This window comes from Lagopus muta, chromosome 2 (genome assembly GCF_023343835.1).
Source record: "Lagopus muta isolate bLagMut1 chromosome 2, bLagMut1 primary, whole genome shotgun sequence".
Lineage (NCBI taxonomy): Eukaryota > Metazoa > Chordata > Aves > Galliformes > Phasianidae > Lagopus > Lagopus muta.
The window spans coordinates 52,730,559-52,744,887 of record NC_064434.1 but is presented as its reverse complement, the minus strand read 5'-3'; the positions used below and the strand labels follow the sequence as shown (position 1 = coordinate 52,744,887).

General features: G+C 37.7%; 1 protein-coding gene across 1 annotated transcript in view; it reads left to right on the top strand.

Moving 5' to 3' along the window:
* SAMD3 (sterile alpha motif domain containing 3) overlaps positions 1-14,329 on the top strand; it is a 32,839-nt gene that overhangs the window by 9,435 nt on the left and 9,075 nt on the right. The window contains exons 4-6 of the mRNA XM_048938150.1: positions 2,956-3,129; positions 3,441-3,525; positions 8,560-8,727. Of these exons, the coding sequence (XP_048794107.1) occupies positions 2,956-3,129; positions 3,441-3,525; positions 8,560-8,727 (427 nt within the window). The remainder of the gene's footprint in view (positions 1-2,955; positions 3,130-3,440; positions 3,526-8,559; positions 8,728-14,329) is intronic.

Here is a 14,329-nt window from a genome sequence, read left to right as displayed (position 1 = left end):
TTTTTTTGGAAAAGCTAATAAAATGTCAAATATTTTGCACCATGGAGATTAAAGAAATTTTCTGATCTTGTTTAGAGAGTTTGGAGATTCTCTATTGGGTAAGAGCAAAGAGAAATTTGGAGCATGAGATGGAGTTTGGAGAACTTTTTTGTACTGACAGATGCAGAGGTCCTGGTGGAGGAGAGCATTGCCATGGAATCAAGGCACCTTAACAACATTATATTTTTTTGTGACTATAATTATTTGGAAAACTGACTTGTAGCTGAGGTGGTAGAGGAAAACTGGAATGTCCTGTGTCATCTAAATTCCAGGAAGAAAACTCTTTAACTTCAATGTGGTATTAGAAAGTGGCATTCCTTTATTCCTCAGATACATACGACGTGACTTGACAAATCAAGCATGCTTCCTCAGAGTTAGTAATCTAAGGTTTATTATATATAGAAGTCCAAGTCTCATCCAATCTACTCTTAGCATACTTGCTCAGTTTTCTATCAGGAGCTTAGGATGAACATCGGGCTCAAGTTTGCCCTAGTAATTGCTGTTTTACATAGTGGTACTGAGTTTGAGTGTCCTTGGACTCAAGTAAGTCACCCCCTGCATTTCTGAGTGGAGTTTGTCAATGTAAATTATTCAGTCATTAATTCTGGGTAACCTTGCCTGCAGCAGGGGAGTTGGAACTACATGATCGTTGAAGTCACTTTCAACCCATGCCATTTTATTATTTACATGACAGTTTGTTGAAAATAATATTTAGTTACTGGCAGCCTGTCTGCCTGTCCTCAGTGGAGCTGGTGAAAGCGCAGGATTCAAACCTGTAGGCTCTAAGTTTCCTATCTGATGCTACACTGAACATATGAACTCTGTTTGCATAGTGAGGATTTCCAAGTAATTTCAAAATTGCTTTTTCATTTTTGTAATTATTTGTAACCAAAAAAGAACATTAGAATGTCTGCAGGGATGTGTCTGTAATTTTTTTTTTCTGTGTGGTGTGACGGCAAAGTGCTTATGCAAGTTTGCTACAGTTTTCATCTACTGTTAACTATCTGTGTCCCACAAAAGCTGCTGAACTTGGAGATGCTGCATCCCTGACCATTTTGTACCAATTCTGGATTGGTAACCAATAATGCTGTGAATACTACTAGCTACTGTGATCAATATTATGAGGATCAGGTGACAGTATCTAAATTTTTCTTTTTAAGTTTTGCATCAGTTTTCAGTAGTGCTGAAAGTGGTACAGTTGTATAATGTCTGTAGAGCTTTCATAAGCCTTATTATAAATTAAAACTTATATTAAAAGACACCAAGATGTGGTAGTACAGAAAGGTTACCAAGGTAGGGAGTTACTGACTAATTTAATCAGTAAGATAGTGAGGCCATAAGTATGGCTGTATTGGCCCAAAATGAGCTGCCTCCCAGAAGAATAGTATTTCAAAGTGCTATAAATTAAGCTACCACAGATGCTTGTCCATTGGTATGGCAGTTAACACCCTGAAGATGTTGGCTGCCGTGGGTTTTTCTTTACTTTCTTCCTTGAAAGAAACTAGACAGGAAAACCTCCCAGTGAAGACTGCAGACGTTGTTTAGAAGCTACCAATGAGAGTTTTAGGGGTTAAATACTGTCTTGACTGAAGTATAGCAGTGTGTTCTTCTGTGCCATGGTTTTGTCTGGGATACAGTTAATTTTCTTTGCAGGGTCTCGTAGGATGGGAGCTTTCTCTTACGAAGTGGTGGTTGACTAACTTCAGGTGTATAAAGCGTAGATTTCAATAACTGTGATGACTGTTTTAATTTCCTTAAAAATGACTGGAGAGAAATAGATGAGAATATCTGGTCTGATTTTAGACGTCTTTCAGTTATTCCATCATTTATCAATGTTTCCTCCCTGAATATAAAGGGAGTCCAGATCATTAGATCAGATGTAGATATTTGTACATTAATGTTGTGTGAGCAGATACTTTTATCATCTGTAATGATAGCATTTTTAAAGATTATTATTAATTATTATCACAGAATGGTTGAGGTGGGAAGGAACATCTGCAGGCCATCTACTCCAAGAGTAGGTTGCTCAAGAGAATGTTTGAATGCCAGAAACTGTTGTTTCTATAAGCTTGTTAGTTGCTTCCAAATCACTCTCTGCAATTTAAATTAAAGCAAACATAGATTGCAGAGCTATAGGCATAACAGTAGTTTTAGCTATTTTTGGTGCCTCCCATTTTGAAATTCCTTTATTGGCTCTGGGCTGCCAGTACTGGGAAGCTGTCTGAGGATGCCAGGACCATCTTTTAGATGCTTCAAGCTCAATTATCCTCTATTTTTTCATGTTCTTCCAGCGTCAGTTTGCCACTTGTGTAGAGAGCACTCCTTATAGCTAGAGGGGATTTCCTGTCACAGGCTTTCACCAGCTAAGGTGTGGTATTTGCACATAGTGCTGATGGCTCTTCTTAGAGTTGTAGGTGTGGCTGACACACAGGCTACTTGTGCTCTGTTTCTAGTCTTTACACTGATTAACTGTCCTCATCCTGTTCTTTGCTCTCTCCTTTGGGAGGACAATCTCGGCTAATATATTGCATAATAATTTATTATATTAATCTGTTCATTTTACAATCACTAGTTAATTAGAAGGACTGTAGGAAGTGCACTATAAAAGAAGGTAGGTGATGGTTATCTTGCAGTGGTAGTCCCCAGTGATTACTTCCGCTGTGCCTTCTGCTTTCATTTAGTGAACACTTAGTGGCAATTTGTGTAATGTGGATTCAAACATTTCATGTTTGACGTCCTACTTTAGCACCACGTGTTTTAATTGCAGCTTTTGTGAGTGCTACATAAAATGTAGAAATGAAGACAGTAAGCCTTGAATATGTATAGTGATAACTTTGTGTTGAATTTTTGATTATTTTTCCTTCATACTTGTTTGCCTTATCAAAGAAGTGCTCATGATTATATAATCTTTTTCAGTGGAGATCTGAAATTATGTTCTGCAAGATGTAGGACATGTTCTTATACTTTACCAAATTTTCCTTACGATGTCAAGATGGTACTAGGAGAAAAAAAATACCCTGACCACAGTATGAGAATAAGGATGGTTGACTGTTTGCAAGCAGACATGACAAAGTACCTAGCAGGATCGCTGTAAGTAAACATTGTTAGGTTTATTTTGGGTCATTACTAACTGGGTGCAGAATTAAATGTTCAGATGAATGTAAAGATATTCTTAATGTGCTTTCTTACATGGAGGAAGCTTAAGTCTGGAAACCTGTTGAAGCTGATAGTAAGACTTGCGTGAAATCTTCAAGATGTTCTCTTTGTTATTTAGAGGGGAACTGATAGTCTTAGAAATACTTCGGGAACATTTTGTCAGTTTAATACGCATCAGTATGGCCTTCAGACAGTGTCAAATACCATTTAGAGCACCAATTCCTTCTTTGACCTTGTTTCTGCAGGTATCCAAACAGCCAGCAGTACAACATTGTTGTCGGGGCTTTGATGCAGGCATACCCTTTCCTGAATGAAGATGGGAGTGGCTTTGTAAGTATTGTAAACAGTAATCTATCGTTAAAATATTGAAATAACTCTTCCTTTTTTTTTTTTTCTTTTCTTCCTAGCATAATCGATCACAAGAAAATAACACTTCAGAGCAAATCAATATCAATTCCTTGTATACTGGATTAATTCAGAGCTGTAAGCTTCATTTTGACATGCCTGCCAAATCACATTCTTATTTCATTACGTTAATCAAAGGTTAATCCAACTATGTGCCACTTCTCAAAGCTACCCTGAGATAATTTCAGGGACACAAAAAACAGTCCCTGGATCCCTCATTGCAAACTGTGTACAGTTTTTTTTTTTCTGATTTGAATTCCCCCAAAGGGTACATTTGAGTAGTGGTGATTTTGTTTTTCTTTTTTAAAATTAAAAAGAAGCCAAGTCTTTAAAAATGAAATAAAATTTTAAAAATCCAATAAAACAGAAACAAACCTTTCTGTATGCTGACAGATGATTTACCCTCTTGCAATGTGTTATAATCGTATGAATGTTAGATATGCACTGACATAATGTTTGAGTTTTAGGTTTGTCAGGAATCTAGGCACAGATTAAAAAAAATAAAAATAGAAAGCTTTTAAACACTGCTTGGGATTTCTGATCTATAACTGAAAGCAATGGAAGAAGAAAACTCAAATTTGAACCACATTTTTTCCCATTCCCTTGTGACTTTAAAATATGTCTATGGTCTCCAAGTACAGCATTCACCTTCTGACTTCTCATCATTGCTTTGCATTGTGATACTTTTATAACTTCTTTTAAAATCTTGTGAGACTCAGAGGAGATTGTTAACTTTCAACATGCATACATACAATATGCATAGTTACTGCAGAAAGCAAATAATTTTGAGGATTTAAAAAGCAAATGATTTTCAAAATTAAAAAAAAAAAAAAAAGTGATGGTTAGATGGTGGATATTCAAGGTCTGGATTCAGCCTCATCTGTAAAATGAGAGGGATGAAAGAAAAAAAACAGCTCATGGAAGGGAGAAATGCAACAGAAGAATGAGCCTCAGATCAGTGTGGCTTCATCCAGAAGATCTCTCTGCATGTCTCAGTGGGAGACCACTGCCCAGTTCTGGGCAATGTCATGGCTCCATTGGGCTGCATGGAGTGCACATCTGGGCTCTTCCAAAGAATTTTTTATAGCCTTAAAAATCTTAAAATAGAAATTCTTAGGATGGGCTCTCAGAGGACTTTCATTACAGGAAAAGAATAGAACATGAAAACTTTTTTGGATTCGTCCATGGCAAGCATGTGTGTGTGTTCGTGCCTTGGGTGCACAGTGGCAGTTGTGCTTTGATGGAGAAAATGAAAATTTCATCCTTTGAGAGATCTCAATCTCTTTGGGAGAACAGTTTTTTTGCTTCTGATCAAGAATACAACATCAAGGTGTAAAGAGCTTGATTCAGTGGAAAACTTCATATTGGGAGTGTTACAACTCCTGTTAAACATTCATGGAAATGAAATATCTCAGGAATTTGAACAGAGGAAAGATCTGCAATGGAGCAACAAATCAAAAATTGCCTAAATTCTCGTGAATAGAACTACATTTTTGTGACAGAAACAAATGTTGTCATATAAAGCATAAAGGTTTTTTTCCCCATAAAACTGGATGCAATTTGTTTTCATCTCCAAACTACTTTAAGTAATGTAAACATTGTGATATGCATAATGTAGAAACTGAGTAATATTATCAACCTCATTCCATTGCAAAGAGACAGGTTTTAGTAAAAGGCTTAATGTTTCAAGTTTTATTTGTAGGTTATTTTATAATTCTATTTTCTTGGTTGTGATTTTCCATGAGAATTTGCAGTAGGGAAAAATATTTTTCTGCGCTATGGTTAATATAACTGGGTAAGTTTTGAAATAAGGTTACTGATAACTTAGTTATGTTCTATAGATTTAAGGCTATTCACCTCAGAAGAGGGAATTACTTAGGATTTCTGATAAATCTTTCATAACATTAAAAAATAAATAAGAGAGAAAACTCACTTAAAAGGTGTGGAGCAGTTGAAATGAAACCAATTTCTCCATCCCCTTTTCAGATTGGCTTTTGGAAAGAAGTGTTTTAAAGTGATTACTGAAAGAGTTTTTCCCATAATAAAGAATAGTGTTACTCCAAATTAACACACTGACATTTAAATATAAATAAATAAATATTTATCTCGATTTCATCATGAGATAAATTATTAAGCTTTTGATCTATGATGTAACAAAAGCATTATTTTCAAATAATTACAGGAAAAATAGGCTTTAATATAAAATGTCCATTTCATAGTCACAGCAGTCAGATTACTGGGGTGATCGTTTCTGACTACCTGCAAGGCATTATTATGTTTTATTCCTCCTATTTCAGGAGTATACAATAAACTGTTTGGAAGGAGTCACTGACTATTTCATGTTGAAAATGGTACACTTATATTTGGAAGGCAGAGGGGGGGTTAGTAAATGCTTAGTTCTGTATAAGCCACTCCTGGAGTTCAGCAGTGCTCTGATCCCAGTGATACCCAGGATCACACTGTTGACATGCTTGATTATGCAACTGCTGCATGCAAAATGATTATTCTCTAGTAAATTACTGCTTTTAATCTGCGTGTAATCCGTTCTCTTCCATGGCAGATACACACAAACTAATCCTTGTACTACTTTATAAGCATGGTAAATGTTCCTGTTGCTATTTTTTTTTTCCAGTACTCATAGAAAATAAAATAATTGGCTCAAAAATGCAACAAAACCATCCTTTTTAGAAGATACACTACCTGCTATGTAAACCACATAAATGTATGTCGTAGCAGTCTTGTTCATGAAAGAGGTATGTAAGAAGGGAGCTGGATGAGATTATGAGAATCCTGTTACAGAAATAGATTTAGTTAAAACTCTTAACTTATTTGAGGACGGGCTAAAACAACGGAATGTTTTGAACTTTGTGAGATATATAAAGCTGTGCATAGGTATCAGTATATTCATCCACATGAAAGAAAAAGCTAAAATATCTCCTAGCTAAATGAAGGCTTTCAAAAGGAAACAAACCGAATCTCCACAAAGAATGTTTAAATGTCAGTTGTTAATATAGTCTGAGATGGTCATCTTTTAAAGTATTTTACCAGAGAAATGTTACATGAGGCTTGATTTTAGCCTTGACAATAAAGATTTTTACAAATACATTGTGCTGGGCATACAACACACTAGGGTATCTGCATCAAACTGTAAATGTATAAGGTCAGAATTAGAAAGGGTGTTAAGGAACATTAGTGGTTCAGGCAGACGAAGTGGGATTTCCAAGGCAAGTGGTCGCCTTGGTTTTGAGAACAGTACTGGGACATAATAAAACTGATGCTGTAAATGCACACGATGAGAAGTCTGTGCTCTTCTTCTCATTACTAAGTGAGGCCAGAATCCTAAGTCAGACCTTTACACACTAGAAACGCAGATGGGTTTGTTTGCTTTCCAGTTCTCAGAAGCTTTAGCACAGCTGCCAGAGAGAGGACACTTCTGTGAGGGCTGCAGGTGGTGGCAGAAAGTGCCCCCCTGGGAGGATGCATCAGTCTTACTCTGCCCCATAAAAGCTGAGGGAAATGCCACAAGGCCCAGAGCCTGTGCATGAGCTGCTGATGAGACTTCTCACCATTAGCGTATCTGTTGCTTTTAAGAAAAGAACCTATTATCAACTGGCACCCTTGGGAGGTGGGAGCAGCAGAAGAAAGACAAGGTCACACTACTGCCTAAGAGATACCCTCCCAGTCACCCCATGGGTGAGAAAGGCTGGCATGTCAGATTCCTGCTGCAAAAGTACAGTACTGCCTAGTGCAAACTTGAGTTCAGTAGAAGTACAGTCGACCTTGCATAATTAAGGACACATTTTTGGAAGGGAGCTTGGAATAATTCTTATGTGTATATTGGTTTTTAGCATCAGTGAGTATAGGCTCAACTTGGACTCCATTTTAGAAAATGAAATAACTATCTGAATCTCTTTTGTCACATCTTGTTACTTGTTTTGTTTGTTTCTTATGACCAGTGAAAATTCCTCAATAACTAAAATAATCAGTTGTTTTGTCAGATCTTCAAAAGCATTTTCACTTCTTGCAATTGCAGGCTCTGCCTGCAGAAATGCATAATAGCCTTTGCTTAGTGGCCTCCCTGAGTGACTGCAGTTGCTGTTATGTTCTGCTGTGAGGCACCCAGCTGGGGACAGGTGGGCTGCTGTCTTACTATAATGTCATGGATATTGCTGTCCACCCAGCTCTCAGAAGTAGTGTGCACCCTGGTTTTTCTTTTCCCAAATGAAAAAGACAAAATGTCACAGAAGAAGGAAGCATATTAGTTCTATCTTTGGCTGCTGAGTGGGGAAGTGTCTTTAAGCTGCAATTTATACCCTCTGAGGCATCTCATGAGCACTAGGACCTGCTTAACTGACCCTCTTCCACAGCAGTAAGTCCAGTTTAATAGCATGTTTGATCCACTGCAACTGCTGGCTCCCTGCAAAAGGGAAATTCTTGCTCAAGTTTTCTGCCCCCTTGTATTAGATCTAATACTCATAGAGCTTCGCAACCAGCCAGGTACTGTTTGAGGCAAAATATTAGGTTTTTGGGGCATCAGTGAACTGATCTGACTTACCACATAGTTTAATTACCTGATGTCATAGAGATAATATCCAAAAGTAAGAGCTAGAAAAGGAAAACAAGATATGGTTTTGCTGACAGCCCTGATGATGTCTATATCTAACTCTACCCTTAGATTCATTGACTGGGGTACCTGGGGAACTGTAGGTGCCAGTAGGCCTTTTGATTAGCAGTCATTGAGGCAGATTATCACATTGTGCACAGGTTGTGCATCCCTCTGTCCTGAAGCCACCACTATGCTAATGCCAAAATATGAGCCTTCTCATCATATTTCTGTTTAGTGGCAAACTATTAAAAAAATAATAAAATTAGATTAAAACTAAGTAACTTGCATTAGGAATGGAGCAAATCCTTACAAGATACTGGTGATGACAGATTTTTGTTTATTTTGTTGTGCAGTTGGTATGGAAACGGGCACTTAAAGATCGTTTCAAATATGTGCGGAGAGCCATCGAAGATGATGAGCAAGTTTTGAAGAACAAATGCAAGTTTGGCCATAGGAAAGGACAGAGCAGGAAATCTTCATCTGTTGAAAACAAATCTAATGATGTCAAAGCACAGAAAGTGGTAAGATTCTGTGATCTCATCCTGTTGACATTTTCCTCAAAGTTTCTTCTGTAGCCAGATTTTGGACTTATTTTTTTTTCCTGGAGAATTGAGCATCAATAGTAGAGCTGAACCCAACATTTAATTGTTTGTACATTTGATATCATTTATAGATGTCTCAGTTGGACAAAAAAATTATTCTATTTTTAATGCAGTGTTCCCATTCTGCCTTTGGTTATACATCTCCAGTTACAGTGAAAAATAGAGGTTTACATCTAAGAGCTGAAATCTGTAAAAATAAGAATGCAAAGTGATGTTTAAGAAGGCATGAAATGGCCATACCCTACTACCATGTCACACTTTGTTATATACTATTTGAATTAATGCATAACATACTTAGGGATGCTTACAAATGTATACATGCAGATGCAGTATTTCCCTTTAGTTAGAGAACTTACAAACAGCTGTTAATGCCCAGTAAGTGTTTGAACCACACTAATTATCCCGTACACTTTCATACATTCCAGTTATGCTTTGGCAACACACCTCAAATTCCTTTCAGTGCTACAATTAAAATATGGTAAAACTTAATTACAAGAACATGATAAAGAAGTTTTCAGTCAATCAGTTTATGTATGTCCGTACTAACTCTTTACCAGGCATATATCTGTCTTTGGGGAAGCAAGAGTGGTTTGCCTGACCCATTTTTGCATAAGTTACACCTTTAGCTGTAGTTTTCTACCTAAAAAGCACATATATTTATTAGAGGCTTCAGTGATTTCTGGATATCTCCTCCTAAGTAATGTGTGCATGAACACATCTTCTTCCTGCCTGCTTTAGTTGGAAGGTTTGCAGCGTTTACGAAACAAGAAACAAAATTTCGGTGCAAAATAATAAACAGCCTTGCATGTGGTAAAAGAGAAGCAATAGGCTTTCAGATGTACATCAAGTCAGCCTTAATTTATCTTGGAAAGAAAGGGCAAGTCTAGGTCTTTATCACACCAGTTACTTGAGTAGTCTCTGCTGCGATCCCATGGGAATGAATGCATGCTCAACTTCTATCTCCTATAGATGAGGTGTAATCACAGTGTGCCATACCTACACTGTAAGCTGGGAATGCTGTTATCTTTGATTGTGCTGCCCAAGGCATCACTGGTCACTCCTGGCTTGCTCTAGAAGTTGAAGAAGGAAGCACAATCCCAGACATTTCCTGCTGGCTGAAGATTTGTAAAAGAGTAAGGGTGAAACTAGAGGGTGCCGGGATGCTGACCTATCCCTGAATATTTTCCCCCATATCCTAAACAACAGGGAGGTATAAAAGAAAAAATTAACACTTGTTAGGCTTAGGAACTAATCCTAAAAGGGATTCATGCCTTAGTTTTAAATGTGTTTCTAAGTAGAAAAAAATAACTTGGGCTCTTAGTGCCAGATATTTGTTATTACAAAAGGTAAAAGTGCACACCTGAACAAGATGTTTTTTTAACATTCTTTCAAACAAATGCATTTCCTATATTTAGCAAAATATATAACAGTAACTTCCTGCTTATCTTTGGCAATAACTATTTTGTGATAAATTTAAAATGCTAAACAGAATATCGTAGCCTCAGAAAATAAATATTTGGTGTAGAAGCCAATACCACAAGCAAAAGATTCAAATTAAGTCAGCCCCCCTGCCTTCATCCCTTTTACAAGCCTGGAGGAATAGGTTGGTGAGCCCATCACGATTATTCAAGGGTGGGAAGTGAATTCCAGGTTAAGGAGACTTTTGGAGAATGATCAATGGAAGATTTCTAACCACTTCGCATCCGCGCTTTCCCCTAGATAGGCAGAATAGGACATTTGGGGCATTATAGGTCAAACGCAGTGGGGAAGCAGTGCAGGTGAAAGTGCACATCTGTTCCCAATGGATAACATAACCACCAGTCACACAGCTGACTTCTATTCAGAAACTAAAGCTCCATATAGTCACAAGGTGCAATTCCATTGAATGCTTGTTGTGTCAGTATAACCTTGAATTGTTAATGGTATGAATGTGATGAAAAGACTCTTTACCCCTGAGGTATTCCTTAGCACAGGTGGTATTTACTTTTACACTAGAAAAAAGAAAAAAGAAAAAAGAAAAAAGAAAGTTTGCTACTCTTGTTAAAGACTAAAGTCTTTGACTGCTCTTCCAATCTCACCAAGCAAATAATAAACAGAATAAACAAACAATTAAAAATTGCTTGCTAGTGATGTTCTGGGAGCCACAGATGATCTCTATCTCTTTGCTTGCTCAAGCCCTGTCACCCACCAGCAGGCATTCCTCCTCCAAACACAACAGGATTGTTACTTGGCCTCCTATTTAGTTAGGGTATTTCTTCCAGATGCAGCACCCAGCTTTATTTTCAAGACTCTAAAATGTGCTACTTCTTAGAAAGCACTATATCCAATGATATGAAAGAGTATACTCCCTTTAGTATCTTTAGTATATTCCTAGCTAGAATCAGAAGAAAAATTTTGAGCAAGTGCAGTGTTGAGGGCCATATAATCATGATGAATATGCAAAAAAGTCATGCTGGATTTACCTGTCACTATAGCCCTGATGGAAGTTTCACTCAGAATGATGCTCCCTAAAAATAGTCATCAGGCTGAATGACTCTCTGTTGGAAAGAATCTTAAAATGGAACCTGACGCAAACCACCTCCAGCCAAATGTAACAGGAGGAGCCCTAGACTTGGAGGGGCTTGAACAGAGAGGAGATCACAATCCCTCTTTTAAGGCCTACAATTTCTTAAGTCTCTGGAAAACTGCTAGTGTGCTCAGCTGGGCTTCTCTGAAACAGTTGTAAAAGATGTAAATTTGGTGTTAGGTGTGAAAAGGAGAAATAAGCACTGATGAGGCGTTAAGATAGGAGTAGATAATTGCAGATACTTCACAGTTACACTCAGCAGAACTGGAAATAAACATAGCGAAAATCATTTATAAAAAGGCATCAGCAGGCCACCTCCTTTTTGTGTTTATGGGATAGAGATGAAATATTTTGACAAGTATTTAAAATGGGAAAAGTAGAAGGATTCTGCAGGAACTTAAGCTCATGCATTTGGACATCAGTCAATATTATTCATGTACAGGAAAGATAAGCAGCAATGTTGAAAGTGGTGAATATGCAAAAATTCTATGGCAGGAGGATCAGATGAAAACTGGAGAAGATGCTTTGGGCCCAGACAGCACCCCAGGTGGAAGCTGAGACGTGATACCGTATGTGATTGTTTTGACACTATTGTGCAATACAAGAAGAATGCAGCTGGTGATAACGTTCTTGCCCTAAGACTGAGACTTCCCGTTCACTGATGAGACTTCAGAGAAAGCTTCCTTCGGAGAAAATGGATGGGCTCCTATCTTTAAATAGAAGGAGGGTTGCAGAAAAGCAGCGTGATGGGCTTTCTGACTTTGGTCGACATCTGTGGGTGGCCAGAGCTAAATTAAATGATGAAGCCTGGAAGCTTTAACCTGCACAAAGAACCTGATTTAGGGAAGATGTAGAAAACAGGTTTTTTACAAGTCAGCATAAGGGAGCTGGTTATTGAAGGACATCAACCTTTTAATGAGGTGAAACAGATGATCTCTGTTGTCTTTTTTGCTTAGGCTCTTAGTCTGTGTAAAATATTTCCACTGTCAGACTGATAATGAAGCTGGGGAGCCTCTGGGGTGGTCTTAGGGCTGACTGCTGGGAGGCAAATGGTGAAGCTGAACCTTTTGTATTCCTCATGGCGCTCCACTGGCTTCCCACTCATTGTGATCAGGAAATTGTCTTTTCTGATGAAAGAAGTAAACATGAACAAGTATCGCCAACTCTGAGCTGGAGTTTCTTTTATCTCAATACAACTTTAGATTTGAAGCCCTTGTAGACATTTCGTAGGAGTATGTTTGTCTTTGAGGTGATTAAAACAAACAGATATCTTGTTCATCAATGAGATTATGCCACTGCAGGATCCCAAAACTTGAAACAAGGTTTCAAGGAATGCAGAGAGTGTGGGCATTGGCAGGAGATCCCAGGGTGCGGGTGGAAAGGGAGAAATGAAGGGGAGAAAAGCCATTAGAAAGTGAAAGAGGAAAGCAAATTAATTAAACAAGTGCAAGATTTTCGAAGTTTTAACTTGATGTGCAGAAGATAGAGAAACTCTTCTCTGAGCCATGTGGTTGAGGGATGCTGTTGGCAGCTACAGAATTAGGTTTAATCTATGCAGTGAATGTTGTACATTGATGAAGCAGGAGTGACAGCCCATTTTCCTCTAAGATTAAAAATCTCAAAATCATGTGTTTGTATGTACGCAAAGCCAAAGTGTGAAACTGAATTTACAAATGATCATTCAATGGTTGTACTGATGTAATGTGGCTTTCCTGCTAAAACATTGATGTGTGCACATAGTGTGTGGCATTGCTTAGTTAATATTTTAAAGCACTCTGATAGTCAGTTGAAAACCTTTGAGCACAAATTGCTAGTGCATACATTACGCTTCGCCCTTTTTCATATCATTCAATATCTCCATTGTTCTGTGAGTTAATGTGAAGGAGTGAAGTATGGGCAGTTCCTTGACAGAGGATAACAGATTTCACACCATTTTGCTTTTGCTGTTCTGTAGTTTGCAAGTTAGAAAGCATTTGTGGTCAGAAATAAAATGAATTATATGGCTTTGAAAGTTTGTAATTAATATTGGCATGCAAGTCTAGCTCTGAAAGTATATGCCTGGCTCAAGAGGGTAATTATGTATAATTAAAGCAGAGCTTGCTTTAATTAAATACGAGTCCGTTTGTATCCTTCAGTAGGCTACACATTCATTTTGCATGAGAGCAGTCTGTCCGTGCTGTTTCCCCAGTCTTTGTGTTCAGCTTTTGGACATGAAGGCTGCCATGACTGTGATGCTTTCTCAGTTCTCTCCCACTTTTTGGGGCAAGAAGGTGGACAATGAGCTGTGCATAATTTATTGCTTATGTTTCAAACTTGCAACAGTCAGATTTTCCTTTTCACTTGATCATTCCTTTCCCAAATAAAAATAACTCAAAAGATATATTTGTATTAAACATCATTACAATGAACTTGAAAGTCACCACAGGGGAAAAAAAAAAAAAAAAAAAAAAAAAAAAAAAAAGGCTGTTTCTTGCAATAGTGGAATTAAAAACTTTTCTATATACTGTTTTTATGAGATACAATGTGTCAGAATGTATTCCAAAAAGAATAGTAAAACCCAGTTTCCAGTACTTGAAGATCAAGACACAAGATTCAGATTATTACGCGAGTAGCTACTATTTCTTATTCTGAAGAGGTTATGAAACCCATTTAGTAGAAAAGATTAGCACAGGCAAGGGTTGCACCACACTCCCAGTGAGCATGCACGTGTTGTATTCTTTGTTTAGGCAAAGAGAAACCACTGAAACTGCTACTGCAGTCTGGTTTGCATCAGTAACTTGAGAATTGGTGCCAACTCTGATGGAAGTAGACTCAACAATCAAGAAGTGTTAAGCAGTAGCAATACTATAAGCAATAACGTAACTTGCAGTGGCACTGAGCAAGGAAATTAGGAATGCCTTTTCAAAGGAAATCTTATTATTAGTTGTTGGGAGCTGGTAAGATAACTGTAAACAG